This window comes from Pelophylax lessonae, assembly GCF_965119305.1.
Source record: "Pelophylax lessonae genome assembly, chromosome: 5".
NCBI classification, from domain to species: domain Eukaryota; kingdom Metazoa; phylum Chordata; class Amphibia; order Anura; family Ranidae; genus Pelophylax; species Pelophylax lessonae.
Window position 1 is genome coordinate 156,942,462 of NC_138772.1, and position 12,529 is coordinate 156,954,990.

At 41.4% G+C, this 12,529-nt stretch overlaps 1 protein-coding gene across 1 annotated transcript in view; it reads right to left on the reverse strand.

Annotated features, from left to right (window-relative positions):
* NEK10 (NIMA related kinase 10) overlaps positions 1-12,529 on the reverse strand; it is a 472,071-nt gene that overhangs the window by 317,423 nt on the left and 142,119 nt on the right. The window contains exons 19-21 of the mRNA XM_082258594.1: positions 9,746-9,883; positions 8,371-8,416; positions 4,967-5,088 (exon numbers count right to left, since the gene is read on the reverse strand). Coding sequence (XP_082114720.1) covers positions 4,967-5,088; positions 8,371-8,416; positions 9,746-9,883 — 306 coding nt within the window. The remainder of the gene's footprint in view (positions 1-4,966; positions 5,089-8,370; positions 8,417-9,745; positions 9,884-12,529) is intronic.

Sequence of the window (12,529 nt, forward strand, 5' to 3'; positions counted from 1 at the left end):
AATTGCTACAGTCTATGGAAGCGTAATTAAAGTAACACTGAACGATATCCTCCAACAATGATCCATACACATCCACTACTTAAAGTGGAAGTCCGGTAAAACCTAACTATGTTTAAGTATCAGATGACAGTCGCAATGACGTGTTATATTTTCCGTTTACCAATTTCCCTTTTTCACCTACAAGGCAAAGTTGGGGACAGCATGCGTGTCCTAAGAGAAGGATCTTGGTCGGGAGTTATCAGATGATAATTAGATAACCATTAATGCTTTGATACAAAGGACCACTAAATGTTTAAATCCAAGAAAATGGATACAAACTTAGGTCACGTTGGTACAGGACACCTATTGCATAAAATATCTCCCACGATTTTGAATCATTGCTGGAGTCATGAGCAGAAAGAAAGCTCACTGCTTCACATTTGGAAGTCCTGCCTGGATATTTAGTGGTTTTGGCAAGTAGTTTTTGGCATAAAAAGGTGGTGGAGGTTTCCACACTACCAGTAGAATTCTCCATGGCACAATCCTTTATCTCTCATCTATCAATAAAGTTCACGAAAACATGGGCATGCTGGACACGTTTCCAAACAACACCTACCTACTGGTTTTTCCTTCAAGGATGAGAGGACTTTCCAGGGGCGTAACTACAGGGGTTGCAATTACAACCGGGCCCTGTGCTCCAGGGGGCCTGTGAGGCTCTCCTGTACACCTGGATAGGAGGGGCAGAATGTAGAGAAATCACTGTCCTCCTTTTTCCCCCCATTGCTGCAGGAGGAAAATGGAGGAGATTGGTTCCTCTGTATGCTGCCCACACCACTCTTCCTATCCAGTTGACTTGTGTTCTGCTGTCTCTGGGCCCCTGTGTGGGTTCCCTGGTCCCCCCCCTACTGTGCTGCCACCCCCCCCCCCCCACTGTGCTCCCTCCCCTCTCCTGCCGGCTGCTGCAGGGGATGTGTCACAATAGAGAACCAGGAAGGGGTAGGTAAATATGTAATTTACCAGCTCCTTCCTTTTCTGAATGGACAGAGAATAATACAAAAAATAATACAATTAAAATACCAAAGAATAAAAGCTACTGACACCAGTAAGTGAACTTCCAGGATCGCAAAGGTCACACTTTTCACATTGCTCTATGCCATGTATTTTTACAAGATCCATATTTATGATCATGCTAGCGTTCCGTTATCCACATACATTTCTGTATGGGCACATTTCCACAAACAACTTTTTTGGGTATGTTTTACATTATGATTTTATTCTCCTTTTAGGTGGATTACATGTGTCCGCATGGTTAATGTGTTGGGGATAGTTTCCTTGTAATGTATACATGGATGCACAAGTTTATGCATCCTTCTGTGGTGATAGTACACCATATGGAAGACACAATGATTTTATGTGCCTATTTTTGTATATTCATGTAGGAAGTGTATTTAGGTATGTGTGGGTATATACCGACATACAGGTACATACACATACTATACAAAGGTTCTTACATTTGTTATAGTCATTTTTCTTCTCTGTTTGTTACGTTGTATGCATTCACATTTTTTCCAATGATTTTCATTGGTATTTTTTTCTATGTGATTGTTGGGCCAGGTCTTTGTGTGTATGGGTGAGTTCACGGTATACACGATGGGCTGGACCTTCAGCTTGATTTTTATATTTAAATCACCACTGAGATGCCCTTTGGGGCTGAGGCTAGGTGATTAATTGAGTTGTGCACAACTGCTGATCGTTACCGCCCCCGGTACACCTGTTTTCATTGGGGCGGTCTATTTAAGATCTATAGTCAGCTACAGTCATTGTAATGATTAAGCACAAGATGTATGTGTGAAACGCGTCTACGAGACTTCATGCTGGTTTCATCATTTGGTGTCATCACTTGCAACTTTTTGGAAATAAAGGTATTTGAAACTTATTGGAATCCCTGGATGTGCGGCTATTTCTTTTCCTACAAGGTCACACTTGCAACCGAGCCCTGGCATTCCACCACTGTGGGGAGGCCCCAAGATGGCAGGAAGGGGGCCCACTGCAGAACTTGTGAAAGGGTCCCGTTGCGGGACCATAATAAAGGGCCCCGCAATGAGAGTAAAGGGCCCCAGGATCAGTGGGAAGAGCCCCCGGCTTAAAGGGAAGGGCCCCGGCCAGAGGTCCGGGGGGCCCTTCATGGTTTCTTGCACCGGGGCCCTGAAGGTTCTAGTTTTGCCTCTGGGACTTTCAATACTTTCGCCATCTGCTCTAGAACCGAAGATAGGGTCAAACCTACTCTGTATTTCCCATCTCATTTTGATTCTTTGTCAGTTAGGGCTGCAGCAAATGGGTGCCCATGTATGTCATTGTAAACTATAATGGGAAGCATTTGGGCCCCTAACAGTCTCTGAGGCACTATAATGAACTGCTGGTATACCTTCTCGGGGCATGATCCTCCCTATCCATTTTAAAGCCCCCTATTTCCCCTTAACACCCCTCCCCCCCTTTGTTTTTTTCTTTTCTTCTTGCTCTACTATTTTTCTTCTTTTTGTTGACCCTTAGGACATGCATGACTTATACAACACCTAGCCCACCCACTGGATAACAGTCTGATACATTCATTGAAGGGCTTAGCCTGCCCCTCTACCTCCGCAGATGATGTACTCATGCTCTCTGGTCGCCGGGTTTGAAAGCTGAGAAGCCAGACAGGCCAAAGGACAGGTACAGGTGACAGGCTTACTGATCTGTGGTATCTAGTAAGTTCATGCTACCTCCCCCCTCACAGGGGTTTTTCTCTACAACACTAGGCTTACTGCTGAACTCTGTACAGTTAGTTGTTTATATTGTCTGTTTTGTATCTTTCTCTTGATGTATACTGAGATGATTGTACACCGCTGTAAATTGATCAGAAGTGTGGAAGAATTTGTATGATTTCTCACAACGGTAATGCATTCATGCACAATGTAGGGCATGCCAGCAGCTTTGTTAGTCTCCTAACTGTTCCCTGTAGACCCCCCTTGGATGCTAGACTCAAACTGTACACACGGCCTAAAAATCTGTCTTTGTTGAGATTGAGCCCTAGCCCCAGACATTTAACCCTACCCACTGTCTTTCAACTGTCAAATGTCAAAATTTTTATTTGACTTTAGCACTCCTGGCATTTAACAGCTAAATGATGGTTTGTTAGTCTCCTAACTGTTCCCTGTAGACCCACCTTGGATGCTAGACTCAAACTGTACATACAACCTAAAAATCTGCCTTTGTTGAGATTGAGCCCCAGCCCCAGACATTTAACCCTACCCACTGTCCTTCAACTGTCAAATGTCAGAATTTTATTTGGCTTTAGCACTCCTGGCATTTAACAGTTGAATGATGGTTTGAGGCTTAGTTTAATAATGGTCTGGGGCTTAGGGTTAGGAGGGAGCTGGGCTTAATCTTGACATGACCAGAAGTCAAGGTTCCCTGTACAGCTTGAGCGGAGCTCCACCCAAAAGGGGAAGCTCAGCTTGATTTCTTCCTCGCCCCTCCACTGCTACATTTGGCACCTTTCTGGGGGGGGTCTTTGAATACCTGTCAAAACCAGGGGTACCCACTCCCACTTCCGGACAAGATTGCTGCAAACGTTGTGCGGTGATCTATTTAATTTTTTTTGTAAACTTCTTTTTTTATTGAAAATGCTAATATTGGTTACAAAACAGCAGTATAAAAATGCTTCAGGTACAAACAATTAAAAAACATAAAAATAAAATTCCAATAATAGCCTTGTCTATTGCATGCCAACCTAATGATCTTAGTCGCCTAAATAAATACTAAATACAAGGCAGACTTGCTTTTAGCAGAAGACACATGACTTACACTGTGCAGTTTAAGTGCACAGATGGCCTAAAATGGAGTAGGAACATCCATCTCGCTATATCAGGATGTGCAGAGACAGGTGGAGGGTCAAATACCAAAACTAGGTTACAACCTGTCTGCTCCCACGATGCATTGTGCAGCAATGAAATTGTGGAATGGTGGGCCCTGCTACTTCACCTAATACCACAAGATATGAAGTGCTGCCTCCACTGGCTCTCAGTGCTGCATATAAGGGAAATTACTGAGATAGAAACAAGCTACCAAGCTGTACTTCAAGCAATTAGCTTAATACCTATCTAAAACACAAATGTGAGGGTTGGCTTATATGGCAAAGGATTAACTGCCTAGCTAGTTGGCAATTTTTGTTTTTTCTAAAGCAGTTAAACTGTAACAGAAAAGGTCACCTTCCTGCCCCCAGCCTGTGATCGGCCAATGACAATAAAGGAGCAGGTCATTTGTCCTATCTTTGTGTCTGTCAGGATGTTTCTGGATGGCATATATGCATGCAGCAAATCTTAACTGGGTCAGAATACTTACCCTCCTTCTCACAGTTCTAAATAGAAATTAAAAAAGACTGCTATCTGAAAAAAAATTGCTCCTTAAAAAAGGAATTTACCGTAACCATATTAATATTAATATTTTAACTGCTTAGATTTAATCTTTAAAGTGGTTCTAAAAGCACAAGTTTTTTTATGCATTAAGGTTAAAAACCTCCTGTTTGCAGCTCCCCTTTATACTTACCTGAGCCCGATGTGGATCTAACGCTGTACATGAGAGCAGCATCACTGCTCTCTCTCTCCTCACTGGTTCAAAGGCAGCAGCAGGAACCATGTGCTGCTGCTGTCGATCACTGCCAGTGAGGAAGGAGCAGTTGGCGGGGCTAAGATGCACTGTGTATCTCAATAGACACACAGAGCGCCAGTCTGCATGAGTGGCCCCATAGCAAACCACTTTCTATGGGGGCACTCAGGAGGGGGGAAAAGCCAGGAGTGGCTGCGGAGGACCCCAGGTGAGGAGGATTGGGGCTGCTCTGTGCAAAACCATTGTACAGAGCAGGTAAGTATAACATGTTTCTTACTTTTAAAAAAATTCTGTTTACAATCACTTTAAGCTACTATTGTAGCCATGACCAGTTTCTGCTTACCTGTAAAAATATGTGCCAGAGTCGTTCTTCTGTAAACTGCTGCTTTTTCTCCTTAAGTGACTTGAAGTGTTCACCAAGAGAGGCCCCCTCAATGAGCTCCATAACAATGTACACCTTGTCATCTATGGCACAGCAAAGACATTTGGAGTTATATTACTTTACACAAGTCCCATTCAGATGATGGACCGCCAAACTGAATTCAAATGAAAAATTTTAATATTTCCCTATTCTATTTATGCAGAGTGTCAAAGAACATTAATTGAACAGCTTGGAAGAGTAGATGGTATAGATCTCTCAAAGAAACATTTGCAGTTTACAATCTGTTAAACTTATCTGAACTCTTACTGAGTTGAAGGACAGAGAAGACAGGTTGCTTCCATTAATTTTTAAGTTATAGGACCTGATGGCCTTCCATAAGAATATTATAAGACATTTTCTTCCACCTTACTCCCTTACATGTCTCACCTGTTCAATGGATTTATGCACAAAAGTGAAATTCTGAGAGATATGCAGACCTCCTACCTGACTTTGATACCCAAACCAGGCAAGGGCCGCACACTTTGCGGAAACTATAGGCCCATAGCCTTATTAAACTCAACCCAAGCTCCTATACTGCTTTCTGACATTACCGGTACCTGTCCCCTGGGTCCAAATCCGGAAACCCCAAACAGGTCTACTAAACTTTATATGGAATCATAAACAACATAGAATTGCTCACTCGACACTTTTTGCCTCGCTCTCTGAGGGACGACTGGCCTTCCCTAACCTTTTACATTATTATCATACTGCTCAACTGCGGGCTGTGGCCTAATGGACTACCCTCCCAGCATATAATTGCTGGACACAAATAGATAAACTATGGTTGGCTTCAATCCACCCAAATAATATTCTGTAGAATACTGATGCTGACGTTACCTCTGCCTCTTTATTACATACTATGGCTCTATTACGCAACATCTGGCGACAGCTATGACACTTGCTCCCTTCAATCTGAGGCTTCCTTACTGACAGCATTCCTATATAACCCTAAACTCCCAGATAGCCTAACTCACCAAATGATCTCTCCTTGGCAACAGAGAAAACTCTTTCACTATGGTCATTTAGTAAACCCAATAACGAGAGTATTACTTCCATGATTTGCCCAGTAGTGCCTTTTTTGGCTATCTGCAAATTAGGTATAGGTCCAATTCTCCAAACTATCCCCATTTGAACGCCTTATTCTCTCTGGCCCATCTGAAAAAGGTTTAACCTCACATATATATATATATATATATATATAAACTCTTAAACTCCAGTAAACTAGATTCCAATGGCAAACACGGCTATATGCTTAAGAGGGAGCAAGCCGTTGGAGAAGAGCTTTCCCTTGAGCAATGACAATCCACTTGGTCCCGAGCTGCTAAAAGTTCTATTTGCACCCTTTACAAGGAAAATATGTATAAAGGGCAATTTTTTTTGATACATGACCCCTACCCAACTGCATGCCATATACCTATCAGCTTTGGATCATTGCTGGAGGTGTCGTAAGAATCGAGGCACTCTATTGCATGTCTATTGGCAATGTCCATACTGGCGCTCAGTCCAGGACATCCTCGATCAGTTGTTCAAGGTTGACTTCACTTTTCATCCAAAACTATATTTACTAGGACTTCTCCCCTCTAAATTACCACGCTTGGCCAAAAAATTGGTCACCCATATTTTAACGGTGGCCAGATGCCTAACAGCCCTCCATTGGAAGAGACAAATGCCACCGACATCAACGGACCTCTATGCTAGTATCAAAGATGTGGAGATAATGGAATCCCTGATGGCCAGATTGAATAATAGAGTTGACCGCCATTGTGCAATCTGGGAACCCTGGCATCTCAGGGAGGACCCTCTATGAGGCCTTGAGCCCTCTCTCTGCTAGAAATATTGGAATCCTTTGGGTCCAGGAATGATGAGCCTTGTTTACTTATCTATCTCTACTATTTTTCCTTTCTTTCTTTTTTCTTTGTTCTTATTCTTCTTCGCTCTCCCACTACGCATAGACCCCAACAGGCACTTGTCAAGTCCCCTTAGGATCAAAATCTCTGGCTAAACCACATTGTGTACTCATCATGTTGCTTTTATGCTATTGGTTCACTGGACATATATGTGTCGCAAACAATATTTGGTTATGGTAATGTAAAGCAACTTTACCGGTTATCACACACATTTAAGGGTAATTTATTTTGTACATTCTATGTTGGTTTGCTAATGGAACTCTTTTTGGTTTCCAATGACTGCTATTTCTTGTTTTATTTTTGTATTGTAAAATATAAAAACTTCAATAAAAATTCAATTATAAAAAAAAAAAAAAATTAAGTTATGGCACATTTTACAATACTTCGGAACAGTAACATAAAAGAGAAGTAGGGATGAGCTCCCGGTTCATTCCGAACACAATTCAGACAGAACTTTTCTTGTTGGGGCATTCTTATGAACACCAGATTTTTAGCCCATTTAGTATAAGCAAGACTTTGGATTTTTCTCCCATTGCCATATATGGCAGCTTCCTTTTCCCACTTTCAGTGGTTATTATTGACCAACACCCTGCATGTCCTTACCATGTCCTTAGCAATCAGTGACATCATCTGACCCCATTCATTCACTGATATTCCCAGCCATGTAAATACAATGGCCTAAAATAGTTAAAAAAAAAAAAAAAGGTGAGGCCTCTAAAAAATTCTATACCAGATCCTTCAGGAATCCTCATCAATGTCCAAAAATGGTAATTTCCATATTTGGACAATGATGTCACCTCCCTTTTGTTTATACTCAACTGGAGCTGTTATTCGTAGGCGAGCAGTCATTGAGAGAGTATTGTGTTGGCAGTCGTTTTATTTTTTCTTCTTGTGGGTTAGTGAGTGCTTTTTACACCTTACAAATTCACATGAGGGGCGGTATATGGAAGGCCCGTTTTCATTAAAAAAATGTTTTCTTGATATTTGTGTGGGGTTCCCTCTTCAAATTTATACCAAACCCAAAAATGACAGGTGATTAAAGTGACACAGTAATCATACTTTAGGATGGCCTGTATACCATATCAATGATAGTTTATGATAGTTCCAATTTTATTATCAAAGATAATTATTACTAATGTTTTTTTTTTCATAACTGTGACTGCAACATGTTTACAGCCAATCACCAGCTTAATTATGAAAAATGCTGAAGGCAAATCAAAATGAAATATAGGCTGTGTGGATGTAAATGAGAAACTTTACAAGTTCCAGAATGTTATCCTAAGCCATATTATCATATTAGTTATAACATCTCAAATGGTGCAAGAAAAAAAGACCATTTTAAAAGTAAGTTTATAGGGAACATAGAGTTAGTATTAGTAAATATATGCTATACTTAAGAAATAGTTCAACTTTACTTACTTTCTAGAAAGGTTCGATAGTATCGCACAATGTTTGGATGGCAAAGCTGTAAAATGGTATAAATTGGGAATAATTTGTCAGTTACTGAAAACAACCATATATAAAACAATAAACAGTTACACAGTTACCATAATTACACTTGGGATGCATTGTGAGATATTTATCAAAACTGGAGCAGCCAAAATCTGGTAACCAATCAACTTCTATCTTTCATTTTCAAAATTAGACTGAAACAGATAAAAATAGAAGCTGATCGGTTGTCATGCACAGCTGCTCCAGATTCTGTCTGCTTCAGTTTTAATTACATTTAAAGAAAAATAGGCAGTATTACACTTTGTTTAAATATGTATACTTAAAAGCACTCTGCTGTGGCTCATTTTAAGGACCTGTAAGCTGTGCTCTGATCTTCCTCCCATTCCTGTGATCTTAGCACACACTTTACATGCTTCTTTACAAACGTAGATGATGTCATATAAAACACAGATCAATAACATTCCACTGATATAAACTGAACTTTCACATGTGTGCATTTATTTACTTGTTTGCCGGGACATTAAAATACAGCACATGCTGCACTCTGACAATGGTAACACAGAAACAATCCCCGGATGATGTATTTTTTTGGAGGCGAAACATGTAGGGTGGAGCCTGGTTTATATGGGTAACTCACAAATATTTTTAAGATACAGTATATTCAGAGTTTTGTTTCATTTGTCAACATTACTGATATAAAACTGTAAAGCCGGCCATAAATGGTGCAATTTTCTTTACTGCAACCAAGGGTTACAGGAAAGAAAATCTCTTGATTCCCCAATCAACACAGTCTAGTGGAGATAAACAAGACCAAGGAAGAAAAGTGAATGACAGAGGATGAACTTAAAGAGAAAGTGTCAGGACAGAAATATAGGAGCAATTAAACTTAAAGGGGAAGTATCAGGACAGGACAGTAATATAGGAGCAATGATTGACTTGTTTTAGAAGGTGCAAGATCTACGGCTGTCATCTTTAGTCACACGATTGGAAGACATAGGGGTGAGTTTACTAAAATCAAATAGATGTGCATTTGCACTCATTTTCCTTAGTAAATGTAAATGTGGTAAAGCTTAACTTTATAAAGAATTCTAAGCAGGTACAAGGTAAATAAAATTATAAAAAAAAACAACAAAAAAACAGCTTTTTTGCTGATTTGATGATGACTTGATTGGATGATGTTAATCAGCAAAGCTTTGCCACATTTACTAAGCTCTGGGAAATTCTAGTGCACAATCTATTTCATTTTAATAAATCAATCCCAATTAATCACCAGGAAATATGTGGGTTATATTGGGACACCCATGTTTATATGATGACAGGTTCTTCTTAGGGATATACAAACCTGTTCTCTGATTATTGTTAGTTCAGATACTATGTTCTCAGCGTTGCTATCACGATCACGTTTGTCTTTACCAAATGCCGGGTTGTGCAGATTAATCTCCTTAATAGCAAGGAGATTCTGACCGCTGCGTTTTCTGACCTATTGGGAAATATGGATAAAAAAAAAAAATACAAAAGGTTAAAAAAAAGAAAAAAGAAGATGACAATTCATTCCTACCGCCAAAGAAAATATATATGTAAGCATAACACCAAACACTTTTGTTACTAATAGGATTCCTTTTGCATGCATATATCAGTCATTCATTGTCCTCTTTTCTCAGAGCTGCTCCAATTGCTAGCCCTACTTTTCCCTGTGTGAAGGAGAAGGCAGGAAATACACTATATTAACAAAAGTATTGGTACACCTGCCTTTCCACGTACATGAACTTTAATGGCATCCCAGTCTTAGTCCGTAGGGTTTAATATTGAGTTGGCCTACCCTTTGCAGCTATAACAGCTTCAACTCTTCTGGGAAGGCTGTCCACAAGGTTTAGGAGTGTGTCTATGGGAATGTTTGACCATTATTCCAGAAGCTCATTTCTGAGGTCAGGCACTAATGATGGATGAGAAGGCCAGGCTTGCTGTCTGCTCTCTAATTCATCCCAAAGGTTTTCTATCGGGTTGAGGCCAGGACTCTGTGCAGGCCAGGCAAGTTTCTCCACCCCAAACTAACCCATCCATGTCTTTATGGACCTTGCTTTGTGTACTGGTGCGCATTCATGTTGGAACAGGAAAGGTCAACCCCAAACTGTTCCCACAAAGTTAGGAGCATTAAATTGTCCAAAATGTCTTGGTATGCTGACGCTATAAGAGTTCCCTTCACTGGAAATAAGGGGCCAAGCCCAACCCCTCTAAAAAAAAAAAAAAAACACACACACACACCATAATCCCCCCGCCACCTAATGATTTGGAACAGTGCACAAAGCAAGGTCCATAAAGACCTGGATGAGCAAGTTTTGGGTGGAGGAACTTGACTAGCCTGTACCTCAACCCGATAGAACACCTTTGGGATGAATTTGAGTGAAGATTGCGAGCCAGGCCTTCTCTCAAACATCAGTGCCTGATATCACAAATGCGCTTCTGGAAGAATAGTCAGACATTCCCATAGACACACTCCTAAACCTTGTGGACAGCCTTCCCAGAAGAGTTGAAGCTGCTATAGCTGCAAAGGGTGGGCCAACGCAATATTTCTTAAATAGTTAAGGGGTGAAGTCACCCGATGATGTCAGCAGGTGACCCCACCCCTTGTGAAGTCATTGACCAGGGCATGCTTAACAAAACAAAACAATGTCCCCCCCCATGTAGATTCATCTCACATCGCCTGCCACCCTGCCGCCCTTCCACCCTGTCGAATCGAGTCCTGACCTTAACCTAATAGAATACCTTTGGGATGAATTAGAGTGGAGACTGTGAGCCAGGCCTTCTCGTCCACATTAGTGCCTGACCTCACAAATGTGCCTCTGGAAGAATGGTTAAACATTCCCATAGACACATTCCTAAACATTGTGGACAGCCTTCCCAGAAGAGTTGAAGCTGTAATAGCGGCAAAGAGTGGGCCAACTCAATATTGAATCCTATGGACTAAGACTGGGATGCCATTAAAGTTCATGTGCATGGAACAGCAAGCGTGTCAATACTTTTGGTAATATAGTGTATATGGAGGTGCCTTAAAACATGTCCCCACTTTATTTTCTTCGATTGCTAGGAATTGTAGGTCTAAGCAAGGGAATAGAGTTGTGTGCTTCTGGTATATAACAGCAATCCATCTCTTTCACCTGAGAGAAAAAAACAGGCGTGGCATTAAATTGCACAGAATTGCTCATATAATCTCCTGCTTAGGTTAAGTAGGTGTTTTTTTTTTTGCACAACTGATCTTTAAGAAGCCTAAAAGCAGTAATAAACGCAAAACCAAAAATGTAGTATATCGCAGCTTATCAATGATTAGACATGGTGGCTGTATTAGTCTTCTTTGGCTTTTTTCCCCTCTGTGTTTACCTGGTGATCTGGCCAGTAACACACATATTATAAGAGTGCCTTAGGGCTCTTTCACACGGGCGATCCGATCAGATCCACCTGTCAGTTTTTTTAGGCGGATCTGATCGGATCCTCCATGCAGCTCTATGGGGCAGAGACACCTCCGCTGACACCCGCTGCCATCCGTATCCGATCCTGTCCGTGAAATCTGGACGGATGGAAACCCTATTTTTCCATCCGGTCAGTGATCGGATCGGATCAGATGAGAGCGGACAGGCGGTCCGCTCTCATCCGATCCCCCATAGAGGGCAGCAGGGGCTGAGACACCTCCCTCTCCGCTCTGCAAGCGGAGACGGAGCTGTCATCCGCCGGCTCAGCGGGGATCGCAGATCGATCCCCGCTGAGCAACACGGATCCGCCTACGGAGGCGGACCGTGTGAAAGAGGCCTTACTCTGGATGAAGGAGCACAGGGGGGACAGCAGCATTGTCAGTTTGGGGGGAGGTTAGTGGTAAAGGTATTAGCAGATTTAAATACAATAACAAACTGAAGCCAAACTCCAACTCACACTTCATAATCAGTTACAGCAAACAGTTTCTTTCACTTCTGAGATTAAGGTTTTACATGAATAAGTAAAAGCTGATTATTTTAAGTACCGCTGCTAGTGGTAAATGGTTTGTCTCATGCATGTAAACTGATACATACTGCTGGAGAACTTGTGCTTTTGAAAAAGCAACAAACTTGCTGGCTGGATCACCAGATGAAAATAGAAA